Source organism: Misgurnus anguillicaudatus, chromosome 7, assembly GCF_027580225.2.
Source record: "Misgurnus anguillicaudatus chromosome 7, ASM2758022v2, whole genome shotgun sequence".
Taxonomy (NCBI): domain Eukaryota; kingdom Metazoa; phylum Chordata; class Actinopteri; order Cypriniformes; family Cobitidae; genus Misgurnus; species Misgurnus anguillicaudatus.
This window is the reverse complement of record NC_073343.2, coordinates 26,412,289-26,435,920: the sequence shown is the minus strand read 5'-3', so window position 1 is coordinate 26,435,920 and position 23,632 is coordinate 26,412,289. Positions and strand designations below refer to the sequence as shown.

The 23,632-nt window shown below is 37.8% G+C and overlaps 1 protein-coding gene and 1 long non-coding RNA gene across 4 annotated transcripts in view; one reads left to right on the top strand and one right to left on the bottom strand.

Moving 5' to 3' along the window:
• The window catches only part of adam12b (ADAM metallopeptidase domain 12b), a 144,522-nt gene that overhangs the window by 86,398 nt on the left and 34,492 nt on the right, over positions 1 to 23,632 (top strand). For both annotated transcript variants that reach the window (XM_055172032.2, XM_055172031.2), the window contains exon 12: positions 22,083 to 22,260. In XM_055172032.2, coding sequence (XP_055028007.2) covers positions 22,083 to 22,260 — 178 coding nt within the window. The remainder of the gene's footprint in view (positions 1 to 22,082; positions 22,261 to 23,632) is intronic.
• On the bottom strand, positions 4,319 to 13,618 carry LOC141365359 (uncharacterized). Of its 2 annotated transcripts, none has more exons than XR_012370581.1 (3): positions 12,693 to 13,618; positions 12,329 to 12,452; positions 4,319 to 5,455 (listed from the first exon to the last, which is right to left on the bottom strand). It is a non-coding gene; the product is annotated as an uncharacterized lncRNA (long non-coding RNA). The 2 variants fall into 2 exon arrangements; XR_012370580.1 differs by having other exon boundaries at positions 13,077 to 13,618.

Genomic DNA, 23,632 nt, shown 5'->3' with positions numbered 1-23,632 from the left:
TCTATAGCGAGTTAAGGTATTTTGCCGTTGTAGGGCAGAACAGAGGCTTTAACAGCTTGAGCAGTTTTTGGAAGTTGAGCAGTGAGCACATACAAAGCGATAAAGAAGGTCAAAATGTAACATGACCATGTTAAGCACAACACACAATTTGAACTCGAACCTTTTGGAACTGCTGAACTCGGAACTCTGACACAAATTACAAGTGCAACCCTACATTTACACAATGAGGTTTTTCGTGCTTCTTCATGGATCTGAAACAGAAAGCCTGTACAGCGACTTCACTTGTGGCTCTGTCTTTGTTTGACACTAATGCCAATCACATATTAACACAATGCGAAGTTAGGCACGTACAAGTACAGGACACAACGATAGACATTTTCCGCCTAATACTACTAGAAAGCAGTACTACATTACAACACGCATATTCTGTCAGACCGGGATTGTTTATTAGCCTAGCAAGCTAACGTAAGCCATAAAGTCTGAGAGATACAAGTTAGGCTTAAGTTACCTTCATATCCGTGGATGTATGAAGCGGCATACATTTTAAAGCCCTTCTCTAATTTGCTGGTAGGTGATTTGGAGGAGGACTTGCAAAGGCGATGTACGTCCGTTATCGAAAGTTTCTGCAACTCTTGCAAACATCTAGGCTGAATCCCAAACCGCCTACTTCCATACTATGTAGTACGCAAAGTAGCGCTTTTTGCATACTATATATTATGGAAGTAGGAGGTTTGGGATTTAGCCCTAGTGTAGAACAGCACCATGTTTAGACCGGAAAAGACAGAGCCGCATTTCCGGTAAGGAAGTAGTTACGTGCAAAGAGCCCACTGCAAACATGTCGCATTTTATCTTTGTAAAAAATAATGAAATTACATTTTCATTTAAAATTTTCGTTGCATCAAATGTTCAAAAGCAACCCGACAGTAAAAACTTCAATTGTTGAGAATAATTTTTTTTTTTAAGTTTGAACACTGAAAATTAAATTAAATGAAATTAGAATATTGCAATTTTCAACATAATGCAACAGTATTAGCAGCGGTACAAAAGTAACTAGTGTTACTTTCGTCCCGACAGAACTTCTGATATTTAAACCGATATACTTTTATTTTGAAAAACTCAGATAAGTCAAACTTCAGGATGTGTTAGAGCACTAAATAACCTGTAGATTAATCAGTACTATAACACATGAAACGAAAAAACACAACGCGGTATAAGAAATAATGATTTACTTATCATGGTTGAAAATGACTTTCTGGACCTATACGCGCAAAACGGATAAAATAATGCTATATTTGTCAGCTCTGTCAAGGGTTGCATGCCAAAATGTTGTCATAGTTTGGAATGCAAATGTAATCAGGGCTCTGAGAAAATTGCTTTGTTACTTGCAATCCCGCGTTACCTTCCCCCCTCGTTATAATATTACCCAATTAAAGCGATAATCCAGAAATAACAAAATTACCCCATGATTTATTCACCCTTAAGCAATTCGAGATATGCATGTCCATCATCTTTCAGACAAACTTATTTTAGTAAATGTTTGTCTTTGCCAAGCTCATAATGAGAGAGAACAAGTCAGGGAACAACTTCAGATTTTGAAGCCCAAAAAAGTGCATCCATCCTTTACAAAAGAAGTCCACACGGCTCCGCGGTGTTAAAAAAGGTCTTTTGCTGGTAATCAATGCGATTTTGTAAGAAAAATATCCATATTTTATCTCACTACACTAAAACAATTGCATGAATCTTGTCCAATCGAGTCCAAGATGGCGTCGTTAACGAAAGCTAGTTATTACAGTTTATAAAGTTTAAAATATGGATGTTTTCTTACAAAAACACGTCGATTACCCGCAGAAGACTTTTATTAACGCCTTTGAGCCGCGTGGATTGCTTGGGGGTTTAAAGTCAGTTTTCTATCATTATAAAGCTTGAAAGAGCAAGGACATTCACAAAAATAACTCCAAATGTGCTAGTGGGCATCACCAAAATGGCAGCCAGGTGAACGGTTAATGGTCTCGAAAAAATGTAGGCATCAGCGAACAGACAGCATTTATTTAATCTGGATTTATAAAAACCATTTAAATAGTGTGCTTTGAGATCTTCAGTCAGCGCTTACCTCGCACAATCTGTGCCTGTATCTTCACTACAGCGCGTGTGATGGCAGAACATTTGCCTGTAATATCGGGCATGTCAGTTGGCCTTTTGAAAAGAGCACATCAGATGCTATCACTTAATGGGTATCGCTTTCGACTTTTATTGAGGCGACCGCGTTGCGAATCGCAAACGGCCGTGTTATCTTCTGAACGACAGGCAGCACAATAGACCCTGACTCTGAATCGGCTTGAGTCGCCGGAGGACGCTGATTAAACAGACATTAATTTCCTCATTTCGCACCTAACGCTGATAGCATAACAACTCTAATAGGTCAAGCTTGGAGCCGAGGTTTGTTAAGGTCCTGATGCAGTCGCTTTGAACTGCAGCCTTCCGGCAGGTTAATGAAGACGATTACTGCCGTGTGCGCATGCAAGAATGTGTTTAAATATGTATTTAATTTATAAATAATTGATTTTTACGTTATGTTCTTAGAACTGTGTTGCTCTGTGTGTATTAGGATAATGTAAAAAATATGCACTTTAAAAAAATGCCGCATATTTGTTAAATCAACATATATTTTTATGTTACTTTAACTTAAAATTTAAAATTTTATTGACAAAACCAAGGTGTTTTAATTTCATGCTGCATTTATTTTACAGTGTGACTGTGGATGTTATCAAAAGTGCATTTTGTATTTTATACTGTGGAGCAGTGGTCCCCAAACTTTTTCAGTGTGCCGCCCTCCTTGTGTACGGTGCATTCCTTTGCGGCCCCCCAAAGAAAATTTGTGACAAAAAACTGTTCTAAAACATTAAATTATACAAAAATGTAGTGCTTTTGGTTAGTAGCCTTAATTTTTTAGGTTTAATTACACAGAATTCATGATAAATTAATGTATTTTATAAAATGTCATAAAACTGGGGCCCCCCGGGCACCATCTCGCGGCCCCCAGTTTGAAAACCACTGCTGTAGAGGATTTAAGCTGTTAACATTGTTTTACTAAATCCTTGGTGTTTTATAACAATACTGGGTGTGTATCTGGGTGTTAACAACCTCAGTGGTCTGAAATGATCAAGTGAGCCAAGTAGATTTGAAGCCTTGCTGATAAGTAAAGGAAGCAGGCAACTTGGCTTTTTAAGTTAATTTTTATAGTGTATTATTAATAAGTTTAGTAAGTTTATTATTAACTTTTTTTGTATTTTTTGTTTGATTGACCTGTTTGCTATAGCTTAAATGTTTATGTCATGTTTAATAAAATCTTGTAGAGCCTGTCACTAGCAACACCAAGGTTGTGGGTTCGATTCTCACACTGTTACAAATAAAATGGTCAAAATATGTACCCCAGCTATCACAGGGCATTACCCCTTAAAGAGGACATACCATGAAAATTTCCCTTTTCCCTTGTTTAAGTGTTATAATCAACCTAGAAAATGTGAATAAGGCACAGGCATTTTTTCACAGGCATGTGAAAAAACAGGTCATTGACATTTGGCTCCCCTGGTGATGTCAGAAGAGGATAATACTGCCCCTTAATCTGCACTATCCAACCACGGCACTGCCATTTAGTACAGAGCTCATTTGCATGTTAAAGGACACACCCAAAAACAGCACCTACAAAGTGACAATTTTAACATGTTATAATAAATTATCTATATGATATTTTGAGATAAAACTTCTCATATATACTCTGGGGACACCAAAGATTTATTTGACATATTAAAAAATCATGTGAAATGTCCCCTGTAAAAAGATCGTAATATATACCATTACACTGTAAAAAGATTGACTGTAAATTCACAGTAAATTACTGGCAACCAGTTGCATTACTTTCACAGGAAGGTACAGTATGTAACTTCACAGTAAATTACTGTCATGCAGGTACTGTACTTTCACAGTATGTTACTGTGTCATTTTTACAGTAAATACTTGTGAAATGACAGCTGTATACCGTGATCTTACAGTAGTTAGTCCTCCATATTACTGTGATTTAGCAGTATGTTACTGTAATACTACGTTATTTAACTGTGAAATTACAAGTAATGTATTTTAGATTACTGTGATATAGCAGCATTATCCCATAGAATAAATGTATTTAGTCATTAAGTTACAGTTCATGGACTGCTATTTAGCAGTAGTCTGCTGTAGAATTACAGTGTTCACTGTAATGTTACTGGCTATATCAATATATTAAAATTAAAAAGATGTTAAATTCAAATAAACACAAAAACAATCGATTTCATACTTTTATTTTGTACATAACATATTATTACATATTATTCATTGACTATCTCAGATAGTATAAATAACATCAGAATAATAACTACACAGAATAATATTTCCTTTCGTGCATTGGAACACTGCTTACACTCTACAGCAGGGGTGGGCATTCCTGGTCCTTGAAGGCCACTGTCCTGCAAAGTTTAGCTCCAACCCTAATCAAACACACCTGAAAATCTCAATCAAAGGCTTCAGTATGACTTGGAAATGACATTGAGGTGTGTTTGATTAGGGTTGGAGCTAAACTTTGCAGGACAGTGGCCCTCAAAGACCAGGAATGCCCACCCCGCTCTACACTGTAAAAAAACGGAACTTACATTTTTTAAATTTAAACAACTTGAATTTATAATTCATTTAACTTTTTTGACTAATGAAGAGTTGCTATAAATTATAAAATTAAAGTAGTTAGCTTAAGTTATTTCAACTTTATTTTTTATAATTAATAGCAACTCCTCACCAGTCAAGAAAGCTGAAATAAACTGTAATTTAGCGTTAATTAAACTTAAAAAATAAGTGCAACAAATATTTTATTTTTACAATGTAGACTGACATTCACTAATTTCTTCATGTTTCTTTATTTAACAGACACAATATAGAACAGGGGTCTCCAACCTTTTTGTGAGCAAGGGCTACCACAATGGATAAAACATTTTGGAGGGCTACCTTTTGATATAGTCTACTCAAAACTTTTTTTGTTTTACTTGTTGATTTTATTTCATTGTACTTTTTGATATGTTTTTGTATTGTTTAAAATTTTAACATATGTAAACCAAGCCAAGTCAATATAAAAAATATGTAATCAACAAATATTACAATTGAGACTATTAATAGAATGTGATTTGGTGGGCACCTCACAGACTCTGTGCGGGCTACCTGCTGCCCATGGGCACCACGTTGGAGACTCCTGATATAGAACATTGTAAGAGTACAAAGTGTACAATCGCCTCTAGCTAAACAAAGAACTAGTATTTGTGACACACTAGACTGACATCCATTCAAGTCATAAGTTTTCTAATCAGTGTACAGACTTGCAGCTTGTTGTTTCTGTCCTTTCTGCCTGTCTGTCTCCGAATTAATGTCCAAGAAGCACCTATAAACAAAAAGGCAGAGAGAAAAGCTGTTAGTTTTTTTCAAGTGGGATGCAGTACAGAGCAAACTAAAGTTAGCTCAGTTTGGACAAGGTGGTCCAACAAAGCTGGTCTAAGACTTTTGCACAGTAGTGTGTATGTATGTATGTATATATACAGTATATTACAGCTGTTAACGGTGACAGTATTTTACCACCGCGATGGTAATGCACCAATTTACTGCGGTGCGGTGGTTATAGAATGTTTGTATGTTTGTCCACACGCGCATTGATAAATATAGGCTTATATATAATATAGGCTTTTAATATAAAAATGTAAATGAGGATCAGATATACGTTTCTTAACAAACATATGTGCTAATAGCCAATTTCTTTTTCAATCGGTGGGTGGTCTTCACAACGTCAAATAATAGGGGATTATCATGCTTCCGGGTTTTTTGGGCGGGACTTGTCAACTTTGTGCATGTCCACTTCTGGTGCAGTTAGGTTAGGTATCTAATGGCGCTTTTCCATTGCATAGTACCCCACGGTTTGGTTTAGTTTGGGTCAGGTCAGCTCACCTTTGGGAGCTTTTCCATTGGGTGCAGTACGTAGTACCCGATACTTTTTTTCGTACCACCTCGGTTGGGGTTCCAAGCGACCCGAGCTGATACCAAACGTGACGTGAAAACACTGTAGATCACTGATTGGTCTGAGAGAATCACATCATCCCTATAATGTAAAATTAGCTTTACCTCAATGCTAGCTTGCGCTGTCTTGAGCAAACATGTTGTCATCTGCTCTGCTATAAGTTCCCAAACTCCCATTTAGCAATGAAAAACATCCACAGGTTGAGAAACAGGGACATCATAACAGTTTTTTTCCAGACTTGCAATTTGTGGCGGAACATTTGCGACGAGCACGTCAGGATTATATATGCTTAAATGCAACCTAAATGAGGCTCCGCGGAGCGCCGTCGGCTGACGCCGCGGGTGTTTGTACAGAAACTGTCATGTGAGACAGAGGTAAAGTTATAAATGCGATGTGCAAACATCTGTTTGTGGTGGTAAATTTTTAATTTTGTGGTGGACTGAGAAATAAATAACTGTATTGGAATATACAACGACGCTCTCACTTGTATGATGTCACAGCAGGCAGCGCAAATATAACGACACGCCTATAATCCCTACCACTGCGAAGTGATACTAAACTCTAGTGGTGGGCAAAGATTAATCGCGATTAATCGCATACAAAATAAAAGTGATTTTTTGCATAATATATATGCGTGTACTGTGTCTAATAATTGTGTATATTTAACCACACACACATTCATATATTCATTTCAGAATTGTTTTACTTATATATAATTGTTTTTAATTTATTTTTTAATATAGAATATATAAAAATATAAATAAATATATATAAACATGTAAATGTTTCTTAAATACATACATGAATGTGTGTGTATTTATTTATACATAATAATTACACACAGCACATACTCATATATTATGCCAAAAATCACTTTTATTTTGTATGCGATTAATCGCGATTAATCTTTGCCCAGCACTACTAAACTCGATGGAAAAGCTAACCAAGCCAAAGTGAGGTGAGCTGACCCGACCCAAACTAAACTAAACCGTGGGGTACTATGCAATGGAAAAGCGCCATAACATCCTGTTAGGCAGTGGTAAAATGTAAGGCCGCTGACACACTGGCTGCGTGGTGTGAGCAGGGCGTTTCTGTTGCTTGTCAGTTGAGTGGCGGCTGCTTCACATTTTCAGTGTTTTTACACACCAGAACCGTGCCTGACATGATGCTGGCGCGCTACAGCTGCAGTAGGTGACATAGAGGGATGTCGCCGACAGACCAGACATAAATATAATGCCTACTGATAAAGGACACCATTAACAGGTGCAATATTTGAAAATCGATACATATATATATATATATATATATATATATATATATATAAATTTAAATTACATTTATATCTGAATTTATGTCAACCTATAGACTTTCAAACATCAAAATGTCATTAATTATTATGTATTTGTGTACAAAATGAAATATAAACATATTTTCCTATTCTATTTTGCCTGGAAACGCTTCCAACAGGCTTGCGTGTCACATGAAAAAAGGTGTCGGTTCTATTTCTAGCATGCACTCGTTTTCCGCGCAGCTCGAGCCGCGCCTGAGACGCACATCTCAAGCAGGCACTCTGCAAGCTGTAACCTGTTAACATGGGAGCCGAATTAAAAACGGACACGTCACGCAGCTGAGACGCTTATGCCACGCATCCAGTGTGTCACCGGCCTAAGTTAACGAAGTACTGTATTTTAAGTAAATTTTCCATGTATTTGTACTTTACTTAAGTATAATCTATAGAACATACTTTTGACTTTTACTTTGTTACATTTTGCAATAAATTATCTGTACTTTTACTTTTCTACATTTCTACAACACCACACCATCATTCCTTTACGTACCTATTCCTGTTATAATGTTATGCGATCTGACGAGCGTAGGCTACGCGTCAGTTTTCATATGTACTTTTGCGTGGCAAAGAAGTAGCAGCTTGCTCAGTTAACCCACAAATGAAGAAGAAACAGCAGCTTGTTGTGTATGTTTTGAGAAGACTAGCAGTGATGGAAATAAAAAGCCAGTGACTTGTGCAGTTTGAGTTAAATCACTCCTTAACTTGACCCATCTTTGTTCTCACCATCACAAACGGATATAGAATGTTTCAGCAGTAACAACATAAACAAGCGGCCGCGGTCCGCACGTAACTTCAGGTAAACTCCGCTAAGAACAAATAACAACAAAGTTCTTTAAACGTAGTGTATTTATATAACAAGCAAAAAAACAACAACACATAGATTACATAGGAAACCAAAACATTTGTTCTTTTCGACGAGGCATTTGTTCAAGAGATCAGTTTAGCAACCAGTCGACCATTAAAAAAAAACGAAACCGGAAGTAAAGGTCGGATCCAGACGCGTATTTTGTGCGTCCGATGAAACCGTCTATACCTATGACGCAGGATTTTTTTTAGCTGACGGGAAGGATTCTAGTGGACCAATCACAGCGCTTGTGGACCTTGTAGATCTGACGCGTCACGCGCTGTTAAAATTTTGGCAATTTTATAATTAAAATTTCTATGCAAAGCTACGCACAGGCTACGGATAACCTACAGCCTAGCTACGGTGTAGACCCCTTAAGGGATAGTTCATCTTAAAATGTATTTTTTATGTTTGTCAGCTTACCCCTAGGCCTTCTAAGATTTAGGTGACTTTGTTTCTTCAGTAGAACACAAATGTAGATTTGTAACTACAACCTTTTTAATCTGTCAGTCGTATAATGCAAGTGGATGGTAAAACAATCTGAGAGAGAAAAAATGCACAGAGATCCAAATTAAACCCTGCGGCTCGTGACGACACTTCAATGTCCTAAGACACGAAACAATACGTTTGTGGGAGAAACCGAACAGTATTTATATCATTTTTTATAGGGCTGCACGATAAATCGCATGCGATTGTCACGTGCTTCTGTTCAGTGAAGCCAGTTCTTTGATTAGTAGTAAATCACCATTAGCTGCTTTTAGATGGAGCGATTAACTACACAGAGCCGTAGTTCACTGAAAAGTTGACAATATTACATTCATAATCGCATGCGGTATATCGTGCAGCCCTAAATTTTTACCTCTAATACAACACTATACCCAAAGCAATACGCACATACATATCACCGTCTGATTCTTGTAATGTTTAATGGTGGGATGCGAAACAACTTCATAGGTGCATACCGCCACCTACTGTATTGGGTGCACGGCATGAGGGCCCATATACACTATGCACCTATGAAGTTGTTTCGCAACCCGCCATTAAACATTACAGGAATCAGACAGTGATGTGTACGCACGTATTGCTTTGGGTATAGTGTTGTATTAGAGGTAAAAAATTATATAAATAGTGTTCGGTTTCTCGCACAAACCGATCATTTCGTGTCTTAGGACATGAATGTGTCTGCATGAGCCGCAGAGTTTAATTTGGATTTGTCTGTGTATGTTTTTTTTCTCTCAGATTTTGTTACCATCCACTCGCATTATACAACTTAAAGACTGAAACGATTGGAGTTAAAAATCTATATTTGTGTTCTACTGAAAAAACAAAGTCACCTACATCTTGGATGGCCTGGGGGTATGCGTATAAACAAAAAATTTATTTTAAGATGAACTATCCGTTTAAGCCCATGTTATAGCTATGCTGTAGGTTATCCGTAGCCTGAGCATAGCTTTGGGTAGCCTGGCGTGCCCTCGCCAAATTATTAACAACGCGTCAGTTCTACACGGACAGCAAGCACTGTGACTGGTCAACTAGAACCTTTCCTGTCTGGTAAACAAACTGTGTCATAGGTATTTCTGTTTGCGCCAGTGGGAGCAACGGTGGGCCGGGTTGAGGGGTGATTTTGCTCAAACTGCAACATAGGTCGCTGTTTATTTGCTTCCATCGTTGCTGGTCTTCTCAGGGCATGCACAGGTTGCTGTTCTTCTTCGTTTGTGGGTTGGCTGGGCAAGCTGCTGCTTCTTTGGCGGTTGAGCTTCTACTGTGGTTACACGCGTGGATACTGACTACCAGCGGTCTGCATGTGTATTTGCATGTTGACGCAGGCGACTACGCAGAAGTGCATACGAAAACCGGCATGTTACCTACACCATTGCGGCTAAGCTGTAGGACCTACGGACAACTATAATGAACCCTTTACGCACGACTCTTATATTTTACGTCTAGCTGGTGCAACCGGACCCAGAAGACTAGAAAGGCAATATACAAGTACAGTGCATTTACCCAAAAATAATAGACTTAATGCTAATTTAAGGGTAAAATATATATTTACATTAAAGGAACACGCCCACATTTTGGGAATTTAGCTTATTTACTGTATCCCCCAGGTGAAAAAGAAGTACACTTCCATAGTGTACTTAAAGTGCTCTATTTTCGTGCACTAATTTTGTACTTAATATACTAAAAATTCTTCTTTAGTACTTAAGATAATCTTAAGAACATCTAAGTGTGACATAAAAATGTATTTTAAAAATGTATTTAGGTACCACTTGTAGTAAACTTGAATAGATCTTTGTATGAAAGTTGGGTTCAAGTTTAATACAGGTGTTAAATAAATTCATTTTTAATACAGAGATAGTATGTTAAAAGTGCATTTTAGTTTAAATTCATGGTGTCTCAAAATAGCACAGTGAAGTACACTTAGATAATCTTAAGAACATCTTAAAAAGTACTAAAAACGAACTTTTAGTAGGTACAAAATTAGTGTGCGAAAATAGAGCACTTTAAGTATATTATGAAAGTGTACTACTTTTTCACCTGGGCCAGAGTTAGATAAGTCCATACATATCTTTCCCATCTCCGTGCGTGCTCTAACTATGTCTGACGCAGCCCCCGCTAGCTTAGCTTAGCACAAAGACCGGAAGTAAACGGCCCCAGCCAGCACACCGCTCCCAATAAGTGACAAAATAACGAGAACATTTTGTGATTTGTATAGTCACACCGTGTACAAATAACAAGGTCATATGAGACACAGCCACCTTTTAACAGTATACATACAGGGAACTATATTCTCAGGTGATGCACTGCCACTTGGGCGGAGTAACCCGCTCGCAGCACCCGAGAAGCCCCTGGTGAGGGGCAGAGAGATGTGCAAATCACTCCGCCCAAGCAGCAGCGCTGCGCCTTCCGAGAACATAGTTCCCAGTAGCATGTACACTGTTAAAAGATCGCTGTGTCTCATATGACCTTGTTATTTGTACATGGTGTGATTATACAAATAAATAGGAAATTGTTTGCGTTATTTTGTCAATTATTGGGAGCAGTTTGCTAGCTGGGGCCATTCACTTCCAGGTCTTTGTGCTAAGCTAAGCTAGCAGGGGCTGCATCAGACAGAGTTACAGCATGCACGAAGAAGAGAAAGGTATGTATGGACTTCTCTAACTCTGGGGGATATGGTGAATAAGCTAAATTCCCAAAATGTGTGCCTGTTCCTTTAAAGGAATAGTCTACTCATTTTCAATATTAAAATATGTTATTACCTTAACTAAGAATTGTTGATACATCCCTCTATCATCAGTGTGCGTGCACGTAAGCGCTGGAGCGCGCTGCGCCACTTCGATAGCATTTAGCTTAGCCCCATTCATTCAATGGTACCATTTAGAGATAAAGTTAGAAGTGACCAAACACATCAACGTTTTTCCTATTTAAGACGAGTAGTTATATGAGCAAGTTTGGTGGTACAAAATAAAACGTAGCGATTTTCTAAGCGGATTTAAAAGAGGAACTATATTTTATGGCGTAATAGCACTTTTGGGAGTACTTCGACTCGCCTGAAAAGTCCGCTCCCCTTCTCCCTCTCATAATGGGAGAGGGAGGGTGTTACTGCGCCGAGTCGAAGTACTCCCATAAGTGCTATTACCCCATACAATATAGTTCCTCTTTTAAATCCGCTTAGAAAATCGCTACGTTTTATTTTGTACCACCAAACTTGCTCATATAACTACTCGTCTTAAATAAGAAAAACGTTGATGTGTTTGGTCACTTCTAACTTTATCTCTAAATGGTACCATTGAATGAATGGGGCTAAGCTAAATGCTATCGAAGCGTCGCAGCGCGCTCCAGCGCTTACGTGCACGCACACAGATGATAGAGGGATGTATCAACAATTCTTAGTTAAGGTAATAACATATTTTAATATTGAAAATGAGTAGACTATTCCTTTAACATTAAGCACAATGGTATCATTGGGCTCGTTGAAGTTTGCCATCAGAAAGAGTAGAATGAATGCAGCCTTATCTTGCCTCGAGCTTAAAACAAGACAAAACATCTTTACCCCGTTGATGATAGTTGACTCCTTGGACGAACTTCAGAATGTTATTGTAGTTGTTATCCAGGGCTTCTCGAAACTTTACTCTTCTGAGTGATGTCCCCATCCTTGTGAAGTGTGGAAAAAATACCTGGAAACAATGAAGAAGGCTTCACTTTTCATGTTGTATACGTTAATGCAGGTTCACACACATGAAAGTTACTAAGCACTACTGAACAATATATACAGATTAGTTAAAATGTGAAACTATAAGGCAGGACAACTAGGGTGTCAACCTTAAAATGAACTGTGTGTGTAGTTAGAAAGCTCACCACCATGTAGTCTGCCCATAAATACAAACACCATCACAAGATTAAAACGTATGAATTACCTACAGCTGGAAATCACATTAACGTTCTTGTAAGTTACTTGCAAAAACACAGATGACTCTGAAAAGTTGAAATGTTTTTAAATCAATGCGGTGCGGACGCGCCGAGAAAAACGAGCGCGTCGCTTCGCCTATATTTGAAATAACGAACTTGAGCGCGCAAAAGACGCGATATATGTAAATCACCCCTTAAAATGTCTTAAAACATTGACATACGCACTTTATTTTTCAGGTAACGCGGCAGATAACCGCTGCTCCATATCTCTCTCACACACCTCTATGTTAACGTTAAGTTATATTTTGAAATGAATTTACGTCTGCCCTAATCCACGACACATTTTCTATCTGATAATAACGGCCATAATGTTCGTATAAGCCACATTTTACCTCATAACTTTACTCCCCAGTGGATACCGCAGAAAGATGCTGTGTAGGAAGAAAAAGAGAGAAAGCTGTTAGCTTAGCACTAAGAAAAGCACAAGTTAACAAATAAGGTTTTATTTTTAATAAAGCTCCTAAAAGGTCTCACAGTAACACTACCAACATCTGTTCATTGCTTTATTTTTAAATTCAGCGGTTCAACCCACGCGAAACCTACAAATAACGACATTTGGATAATACTCCATGCACTATGACATATATTTTGAAAATAAATCAATCATTTATTTGACAAAATTTGACATTTTAACACTTACCACTGAATCCGTTGGATGAGACCGCAGAGATGAGAGAACCCAAACAGATAGCGCGCGTCGGAACTTACAGCCGTTCCCTGTGATTTCGCCGATGGCATTATTTTCACAATAAAAGTCTGAATACTGTACTATATTGTGAAATGTCACAGCTAAAGCCTGTGACATGCTAATAATGTAATTTACTGTGAAATATCACAGTTACATCTTGTGAAAACCCGGAAATTTTTTACAGTGTAGGTACCAATATTTATCATTTAAAAATGCTGATACGCTTTCTTTGGTACCAATATGTGGGTGATTCTCACGAAAACTTGGTTTTAAAAATGTCAAGCATGAAAATGTAAAAATTGCTTAAATTTACTTTTTTTCCCACCAGACATTGAAAAACAAAGTCTGGAGTAAATGAGAACATTAATTTAAAAACTTTTACTTATCATTTAACACTTTTTGTAACATAATTAAAAAAAGTAGTCCTTAAAAATCTCATTACCGCAACAGTCAGAAAACATCAACACTGACATATTTTTAAAATTACATGACAAACCTGAAAGAACATAATTTGGAGATTCTGCACATGCATTTAAAATCAAAGTATTATGCTTCTATTAATTAAATTAACATTTAATAAGCTTCTGTTGCGGTAATGATAATCAAAATGTCGTGTAAGCATTCTGACTAGACAATATTTCAAATTAACTGTAAAAAAATGATCTTACCTGGTAGCCATCTTGAAGTAACTGGTCCATGTGCTCGGTCACTCAAAATCAAACTTTATGAAAATTCTGTATGTGTGCTTAAACTGTTCTCAAAAAGTGTTGCGGAGGATGAGAACATCAGGCATGGACACATCATTTTCTTAATTTTTCTTCATTATTATTATACATGAATATTCAGTAAATATTTTTTCTGTCATCTAAAGTAGTCTAGCAAAACATCCATTTATTTTTTTTCTAAATATTTTTGTGTTAATTTGATTAAATTACAACATAACGCATGTTCAAACACAGCCGGACACATTGCGGTAATGAGAATTTCAGCAGAAAATTCGATAAAATTTACAATTATAAATTCTTATGTTGAAATCACACATTGTGCAAGGTAGAACACAGTATTGTGTTAATTCTGATGCTTTTTAATGTTACTATATTACACATTTTAAAGCTAAAATCATTTGTGCCGTGGTGTTTCAATGGTTTCGTGAGAATCACCCATGTACCTCTGGTACTGCCCCAGTGACAGCTAGGGTGCATATTTTGACCATTTCTTCTAATAGTGCAGGAAAAGGATGTACTCCTGTAATGTAATGTAATGTAATGTGGTTTGAGTTTGGTCACCATTGCCCAATACTGTAAAGGCAATGTAAAGGTAAGAAGATCAGAGGTGCAGACAACACAAGCAAGTGCTGGAGTTTTGTTTTCTGCGAGCACTCGACATTGCATCTGTTTCATAAATACATGAAAATGTTTAAGCACACACACACTTTTGAGAGGACAGCAGGCGTGTAATTTCAGAATAATTTTCACTGTAATCAGCATCTGTGTACATTGTTTTGCTTAATAGTCTTTGAGAAGATGTGCTTTCGCTTAGGGAATGTTTAATGAGAAATATGATGCAGATGCTAAATGATAGCAGTTTAAGTTTCAGATGAGTGCAGATATTTGAGTTGAGAAATGAAGCGCAGGGGTTTGGAGGGATTTTTTTGCATCTGGGGCGGTGATTCGCTGTAACAAATAACTACAGAAAGCACAATTCATGGCAGAATTTTAAAGGGAACAGATGTGTTGTTTACTCTATTCTGTATAGCTATTAGCTATTCAGTTTGAAAAAACTGTTTCCTTTTTTGGCTAGGAACTTTACTCACATTCTGGCGTAATAATCAAGGACTTTGCTGCCGTACCATGCGTGCAGCAGGCGCAATGATATTAGTGCCCGAAAATAGTCCCCTGCTTTTGAAAGTTACTAACCTCTTTGGTCATTTTTGAGTATGATGCTAATGGTCTAATCAGATTCAATGAATTATGCTAAGCTATGCTAAAAGTGATACCGCCGGACATGGAGATCGGCTGAACGGATTCCAAAACTGTATAAATCGAGTGTTAAATTTAGGGGAGCTGGAAAATGAGCCTATTTTCAAAAAAAGTGGAGTGTCCCTTAAAGGAATAGTCTACTCATTTTCAATATTAAAATATGTTATTACCTTAACTAAGAATTGTTGATACATCCCTCTATCATCTGTTTGTGTGCACGTAAGCGCTGGAGCGCGCTGCGACGCTTCGATAGCATTTAGCTTAGCCCCATTCATTCAATGGTACCATTTAGAGAAAAAGTTAGAAGTGACCAAACACATAAACGTTTTTCCTATTTAAGACGAGTAGTTATACGAGCAAGTTTGGTGGTACAAAATAAAACGTAGCACTTTTCTAAGCGGATTTAAAAGAGGAACTATATTTTATGGCGTAAAAGCACTTTTGGGAGTACTTCGACTCGGCGCAGTAACACCCTCCCTCTCCCATTATGAGAGTGAGAAGGGGAGCGGACTTTTCAGGCGAGTCGAAGTACTCCCAAAAGTGCTATTACGCCATAAAATATAGTTCCTCTTTTAAATCCACTTAGAAAAGCGCTACGTTTTATTTTGTACCACCAAACTTGCTCGTATAACTACTCGTCTTAAATAGGAAAAACGTTGATGTGTTTGGTCACTTCTAACTTTATCTCTAAATGGTACCATTGAATGAATGGGGCTAAGCTAAATGCTATCGAAGCGTCGCAGCGCGCTCCATCGCTTACGTGCACGCACACAGATGATAGAGGGATGTATCAACAATTCTTAGTTAAGGTAATAACATATTTTAATATTGAAAATGAGTAGACTATTCCTTTAAACATCTTCACTTTTTATTTAAATAAATTGTTCAAAGTTGGACATCACTTTTAACCTCCTTGCACAAGTGCTTGTTGTTGTTTGCGTCTATTGTTGTGGTGTCCAATAGTTTAACTGACATTTCATCTCTGTCTACAAGCCCTATAACAACAGCATGTTGTTCATTTTGTCTTTTAGGAGTGTGTGTGTTGTCATGCTTGGCTATATTTGCGACCTCTCTTATCTCAAAGCTCCTGCAGCACCATTTGTGAGTGGGCTGGCGAACACATTTGACACACGGACCAATCCATCCCAATCCAAATACCGGCTTTTACTAGCTCCATTCTAAACAGTGCCAGGCCCTCTTAACCCACTTGACCTGATGCCAGCCTTACCAGCTTACCATTCCAAAGATCTCTGCCCCTTCCCATGCTGCTAATCCCTTTTCAAACCAAATCCCTTTACTCTGCCACCATTTTTATTCGAAACATCACTGCTGAGCAAACGACAGCATGACTGAAATGTCATTTCTGGATCATTAGCTTTTTAAGATACAATATGTGTCTCTTCCATTTGCAAATGTCATGACTTTTACTTCCAGACGCCCCTACTGATTGCTCTCTTTCAGCTTTAATCCCTTTAAAGGTGGCATTGAACGCACACACAACCTCATTGTGCCTGTGCATGGTGCCACACTGTTACTGCTGGCATCTGTGATATTTGCTGTAGGCCAATAGCTCATTGCAAATCAGTGTTTAGGGGCTAAAGGACTTGTTTCTGGTTTATTGTCAGCATTGATTTGCAAGGCCAAGCTGATGTCGAGTGCCAAGCTGATTTGTCTGTGTGAGTTTGTGTTCTGTGGCTGATAAAATAAATATATGATGGTGCATGTATTGCAGTAGAAGAGAAAATGTAAGATTTGTTTTAAATTGTTAATAGCCAGTAATGGTGGTTACACTAATAAAAGTGATGCTTAAACTTGGTAGTAATGTTTTTATTAGTGGTATTGTTGGACAGGGTGCGGTGGGCATAATGACAAACCCAGAAACCCCCTGCAAAAGTCAAAGCAGACACCCACCCTATCTCCACACACTTCCACCACAAAACCCAAAACAAGCGGACACTTACCCCAGAGGAACACCGATGTTTCTGGCAAACAGCTTCTCCTCCCCACACCTCCCTCTGTCCTCCCCTTATGTTTCCCTCTCTTTTATTTGGAGACAGTTTATTTCAACTCACTTCTGCTTGATTCTGGCCAGTATTCTGTGTTTGCTTGCTGAAAGCGAGTGGTAAGGTTGTCTTTGATGAACAGGGGCGATGACTGAGGATGTGTGGGTAGAACTGAGGTGTCAAAAGCATTAAAGTTCAACTCTTCAAAGACCATTGGTCAAAGCTGGATAAAAGCGAGATTAGTGTGACGTGTGTGTGGCCGGTCTCATTTTTGATAAGCTTGTCATTTTTGCTGGGAAACATTTTTTTGTGTCTCCTTGGTATAAATGTTTAACATCCATGCTGAAAAAAGTATGAGTAGCTGACACTGTGTGGTGTTTTTGATGTTGCCCCATATATGAGATGCTGGTTTCTCCAACAGGGTGCTTAACCGGCAAGACTTTGGTCAACCAGCTTCGGCCGAAAGCCATTGCTATCCTTGGTGTGACACAGCATGTACATTCATTCTGATCTAATATTTATTAAGCAGAGCAAGATACTTTTTTATGATTTCTAAATCAAAAGTGTTAGGTTTTTTATTCATGCCCAGACTGGGTGAGCCATGCCAATTTAATTGCAATGTACAATTTTGAATAATGTCAAAAATCACTATTTTCAGTTCTCATTTTTTGTTTATTTCCAAGTAGGGCTGCACGATTTGGGCAATTTTTCCCATTGCGGTTATTGATGCTTATATTGCGATGTGTGGTTGCGATTATACTATCATGAGTCAACTTGATGGGTTTTAAGGAAAATCCACACACCGTTTAGTGATAATGCTAAAATGTGTATTTGTAAAACTATAAATGTTTTCGTATTGCCACGTGATGTAGCAACTGCTCAGTGTCAGTAATCCTAAATCCAAAATACCGCCATACAAGACGTAGAGTTTTTTTTATAGCTACCAGATCACTGTCAACCTCCTCTGCATTCATCTTCGCTCTGGTATAAGTGACGACGCACACCACACACGTGCATGCCTTTTTTGTTCGTTTTTGTTTCTTTTTTTAAACAGCAAGGAAATCATCAAACTTTTATCAGAAAGTTTGTGTTAACAAGTCCACACATTTATTTATTTAATATAATTGCAACATTTTGCTGTCATATAATCGCACAGGCTGACATCGCGATTGCGATTGCGAAGCGATTAATTGTGCAGCACTATTTCCAAGTTTAAAATGCACAAATTTTCATTGTGGATTTTGGCACCCCACTGCAGAATAGTCATACTGTAGTTTTAAATCCACACAGAAGTGCAAAATAGTGGCCAAAAGTGATGTCTAGGGGAAAATATGTACAATATTTGCTTTTAATGCCCCCTCAGATTAGATTAAACTATTAAAATAAGAGGTTTATGGTACAAAATGGACAAAACGCAAAACTTTTAAGGTATTTTTTAAACACAAACACAGAAAATCCCCCACACTGTCTTCTTACAAAAAGTATCAAAAAGTTTTTATTTGCAATGTTTCGATCGTATGATCTTCATCAGAAATCAACACACTTATCAAACTACATTGTTTTCACTCCTATACAATGATGTTTGATAAGTGTGTTGATGCCTGATGATGATCATACGATCGAAACGTTGCAAATAAAAACTTTTTAATACTTTTTTGTAAGAAGATAGTTTGCAGGTTTTTGTGTTTGTGTCTACATTTGGACTTCATTGTCCATACAGGTGTGCGACATTGACTTGTAAAAGGTATTTATTTTAAAAAAAATTGGCAAAAAGGCAAACCACAGCGTATTAGGAAATCTGGAAATTAGGGAATTTTATAAATATAAACAAAAAACGTACAGGTAATAAAGCATACATTGTCAACAATGTTATCAATATTTGTTGATTTTGTGGTAATGCTTTGTAGTCATTGTCCTGGGCAATGTCTTTATAAACTTTGCACGTGTAACTTTTTGCCAAGCCTCCATAAAGGTGCCGTGTGTAGATTTTAGCGAAACGCAACCAACAGCTCAGTCCACCGCTCACCCCTCCCTTTTAAAACACATAGAGAAGCTATGGTAGCTGCCACAGGACAAACATGTCATCATCTGAGACAACATAGGCCCTGTCCCAAATGGCGCACCTCATGTGGACTTTCAGTCTCGTGGCCTTAACCCTGGAAAACCAACGGATCAAATTTGGTTCATTAATGCTAAGAAAAGAGTTCTTGGGTTCTCCAGGGTTAAATTGCTCGTGCTCTCTTAGTCTACGAGTCCGTAGGGTGTCCCATCTGTCATTTTTACCCTCCGAAGTGTGCTTATCAGCGTCCCCTTTGCTCCCTTGATACGGTCTTCGGCGAAGCTCGCACTGCAGCAGGCTTCGCGCACATTACCAAGTCCTTGCGAAAGAGCAGTCAGACCAATCAGACGACGGAAGGGAGGAGTTCACACTGATGGGCAACTTCTCTTCTTATTTCCGGCGTGACGCTCGAGTCTGTCCCAAAATACGACTCCGATGTGACCTCTTGGACTTGCGTCAAGGGTCCTTACGGTCTGCACTACATGATGTCATCAAAGTGTGGACTCTGAGGAAGTCCATACGGCCGAAATGTGCCATTTGGGACAGGGCCATAGTGACAAATGAGCATTGTAGAGCTGTTTGTCCATTTAGGGCTACTGTAGAAACATGGCGGCACAAAATGGCTGTAGATAAATGTATGTAGATAGAAACTACTGATTATAAAAGATAATAAAAACATAAGTTCTTTGTACACCACTGAAAACATCGGGGTTTTTTTATTATATTGCATTTCTGTCAATATATCATACTAAAATGTATACACTGCACCTTTAAAATCTTAAGTTCAGCTTCAGTTTATACTGCAAACACACCAATGCTACATGCATACAACATTTTTTTGGCGTTTTTAATAAAATATTTGAATAAAGAGCGAAGGTGTCAATTGTTAATAGTTATTTTTGACCATACTATATATCATAATTAAGCTGTATCTACCAAGTATAATTACTGAAAGTAACAACATACTGTAATTGTTCAAAGCGTGAGCATTATGATTATATTTTAATCTGTTCTTCATATGCACACTCACTCCTGCTTCTCAAAACACAGAAACTCAAGGACATCCATTTATTCAGAAGTTTAGCATATTTATGAGTGCATAGCAAATGCGCACATTGTTGTTCTGCTTGTTTTTTTTTGGGGGGGGGATTAGTGAGCTGAAGATACAGCAGCAGACCATGAAAAATCTTCTATGGTATTCTCCAGCGATCATAGCTAGACCCAAGTGAGTTTCTTTAGATATCTTTTTTGATCTCGAGTCACCCCAGACTGATGCTGTCATGCTTGAATATGATTGGCCGCTGCTATCCAAAAGAGCTCGGTCTGACCGCAGACCTTGTAACAAAGTCTGAGGTCATACCCAGCACTTGTTTTGTATCAGGACTGTGATGGTGTACATGTAGTGCGTCTCTACTCTGAGCTGTCACCATACAGGCTTATGCTCAGATGGCTTGGCGTTCTATCACGTCATAAAGGGTTAAAATGTAAATGCCACGGCGGAAGGTCATATGCTAATTTGCTTTTGTTTTTGTTGATTTTGTTTCGTGTAAGCAATGGCATTGAAGGTCTGGAAATTTGAATTCTCATCACTTTTTATGCTTGGTCAGGTCAGTCGGGTCGTGCCATTGTGTCAGTTGTTTATTTTGTTAAAATCCCTCTTGCTCTCAAGCTTTGTTATGCTTTCTGTTACTAAGTTGCTCCCTTAAATCCTCTTGGCTTTGAGCACACAAATTGGTTTGGCTCAACAGATATTTGTTTGGAAAGCTTGTTATTGGCTAAAATCCCAGCTTACATCAACAAGACCTTCCATGCTGGTCCAGGCTCGTTTAGTGCTGGTCTAAGGGGTTGTGCACACCAAAACTTTTAAACGCGGCTGAAAACGCCTGGACAACACCATTTTTTACAGTGTAGTTAATCTAGTTTAAGATCCTGATGTGGACGCCACCCCAACAATATCTAAAACCTAACATATACTATTAACTCATTTGCCGCAAGCCTTTTTTTTTTAAGTTGCCTGCCAGCATTTTTTGTGATTATCTCAAAAGTTTCACAAAATGTCTCAGGAAAATTTTCCTCTAAAAATATAGAAATATACAAATATATCAAACGAAAGAACCTACTGTACCCTCTGCTTTCAAACAAACAATAAACAAAATGGGAAAAAACTTTTCATCCTATCTATATATTTTTTTCTCTGCTTATAAACGTATAAATCTTATATGGGTCTTTTTCTTAAAAAATAATTTTTTTTTAGCAAAAAGCTGAAATAATTGCATTTTTGTGAAGGAATTTTGTTAGAGACGAACGATTGTCGAAAACATTCACGGAGTGTAAAATTAGTAAATAATGTTTTGGCTTCAGTTTTTTCATAAATTCAGTAAGTGCGCAATAATCGCGGTATTGCAGATTAACATAAAAATTCATCAGGAACACGTTTTTTATGCAAATGTTTTCTTTTAATTGACGAAATAACTCATCAATGGCAGGGAAAGAGTTAAACAGTCGTTCTGATCTTCTTATAAAGGATATTTAATATGCTTCAATAGCCACTTGTGTTGTTGAAAAAAAGCTCAATTAATTTTCTTAATTATCTTCTTTCTTTCTATCAGGTACCCGTTCCCCACAGTGTTCAGTACCTGTAGTAAGAAGGATCTGGTGGCGAGTCTGGAGAAGGGGGTGGGCATGTGTTTATATAATATGCCGGAAGTCAAAATGCTCTACGGGGGACAGAAATGTGGTAATGGATACATAGAGGAAGGAGAGGAGTGCGACTGCGGAGAGCCGGAGGTATGAAAGACCAATACACATCAAAGTCCTCTGCATGCCACAACAAAGCAGTCCGCTGCTTGCTTTTAACTGTCAGGTTCAATCTGAATTAGATCTGCAGTTTCATATTCAGTTTTTGGATTTGAATTTTTTTACCAGTTTATATTTTCATTAGGGCCGGGACTCGATTAAAAAAATTAATCTAATTAATTAGAGGCTTTGTAATTAATTAATCTAAATTAATCGCATTTTAATCACACATAAATATTTGACCTGAGAACATTAAGAAGTAATTTTTTACATGGATTTTTATGAATAATGACTGAATACATAAGCTTAAGCAACAAAATATTGTTTATTTTTGTTCAACCAAGTCGTTGTACCCGGAGTCGGGCCAATGTCCACGCTAGCTGCTGTATGTTTTGCATTGAGATGATACTTGAGGCTCGATGTGCTGCGGTGATATGTGAATTCCTTGTTGCATAGCTTACACACAACCATGCTCTTATCGACGCTAACCAGTGATGCGCGGGTCAATGTATAAACAACCCGCACCCGAGTCCCGACCAAGGTTTTCATCTAACCCGCCCGCAACTCGGACCGCAAAGAAAATATATATATATTATACCCGACCGCTTCTTGGCCCGCATTTCTTAAAGTAGTCATTTGTTTAATAATTGCAGGGTTCGGGACTTCTCAGGTTTTGACTGTCTGTGTTCCGGTACCTATTTGCGCGGATCCACCACCTCACGTATAAAACAACAAAACATAATATACTATATAGCCTATATTAAAATTAAAATATATAAAAAATATATTATGCACATTTTTAAGTTGCACATCGTTTATAGTTTTCTTAAGTGGGATTTGGATGTGAAAAGCGCTGCATAATGTACGCGCCTTTAGTCTTTGAAACTTAACTAAATTAAAAAATAAGAGGTGATATATAGCTTTAGCCTACATAAATGCTCATTGCTTTAATGTTGCGAGTTCCTCTTCAGTTTTTCTTGCTGTTATGTTTATAATAGTTCATTGTTCAGAGTTCATATTGATGATCTTATAGTCCATTTAAAATGTTCTTACAAACTGACTCTATTCGGCAGAAAAACACCTTTTCCTTTACCTGCCGTCGCTGTTCTCGTGCGTGTCCTCCGTCAAAGTAGCCTATTAAAATTAATATGAAGTTGATTTTTAAAAGTCGTAAGCACACCGCAAATCAAACGTGCTGCTACATTATGTACTAAATGCGCGTGTAAATTTAATTTCTGGGCACTGCCAGGCTGATTTTTAAAAAAGTAAGTGATATAGGCTACTGCATGTTTTGGCATTCGGTAGCATATGCATCAATGAGATGCACGGTGTTGCTTTTAATGTTCTTTTTAATTTATATTCA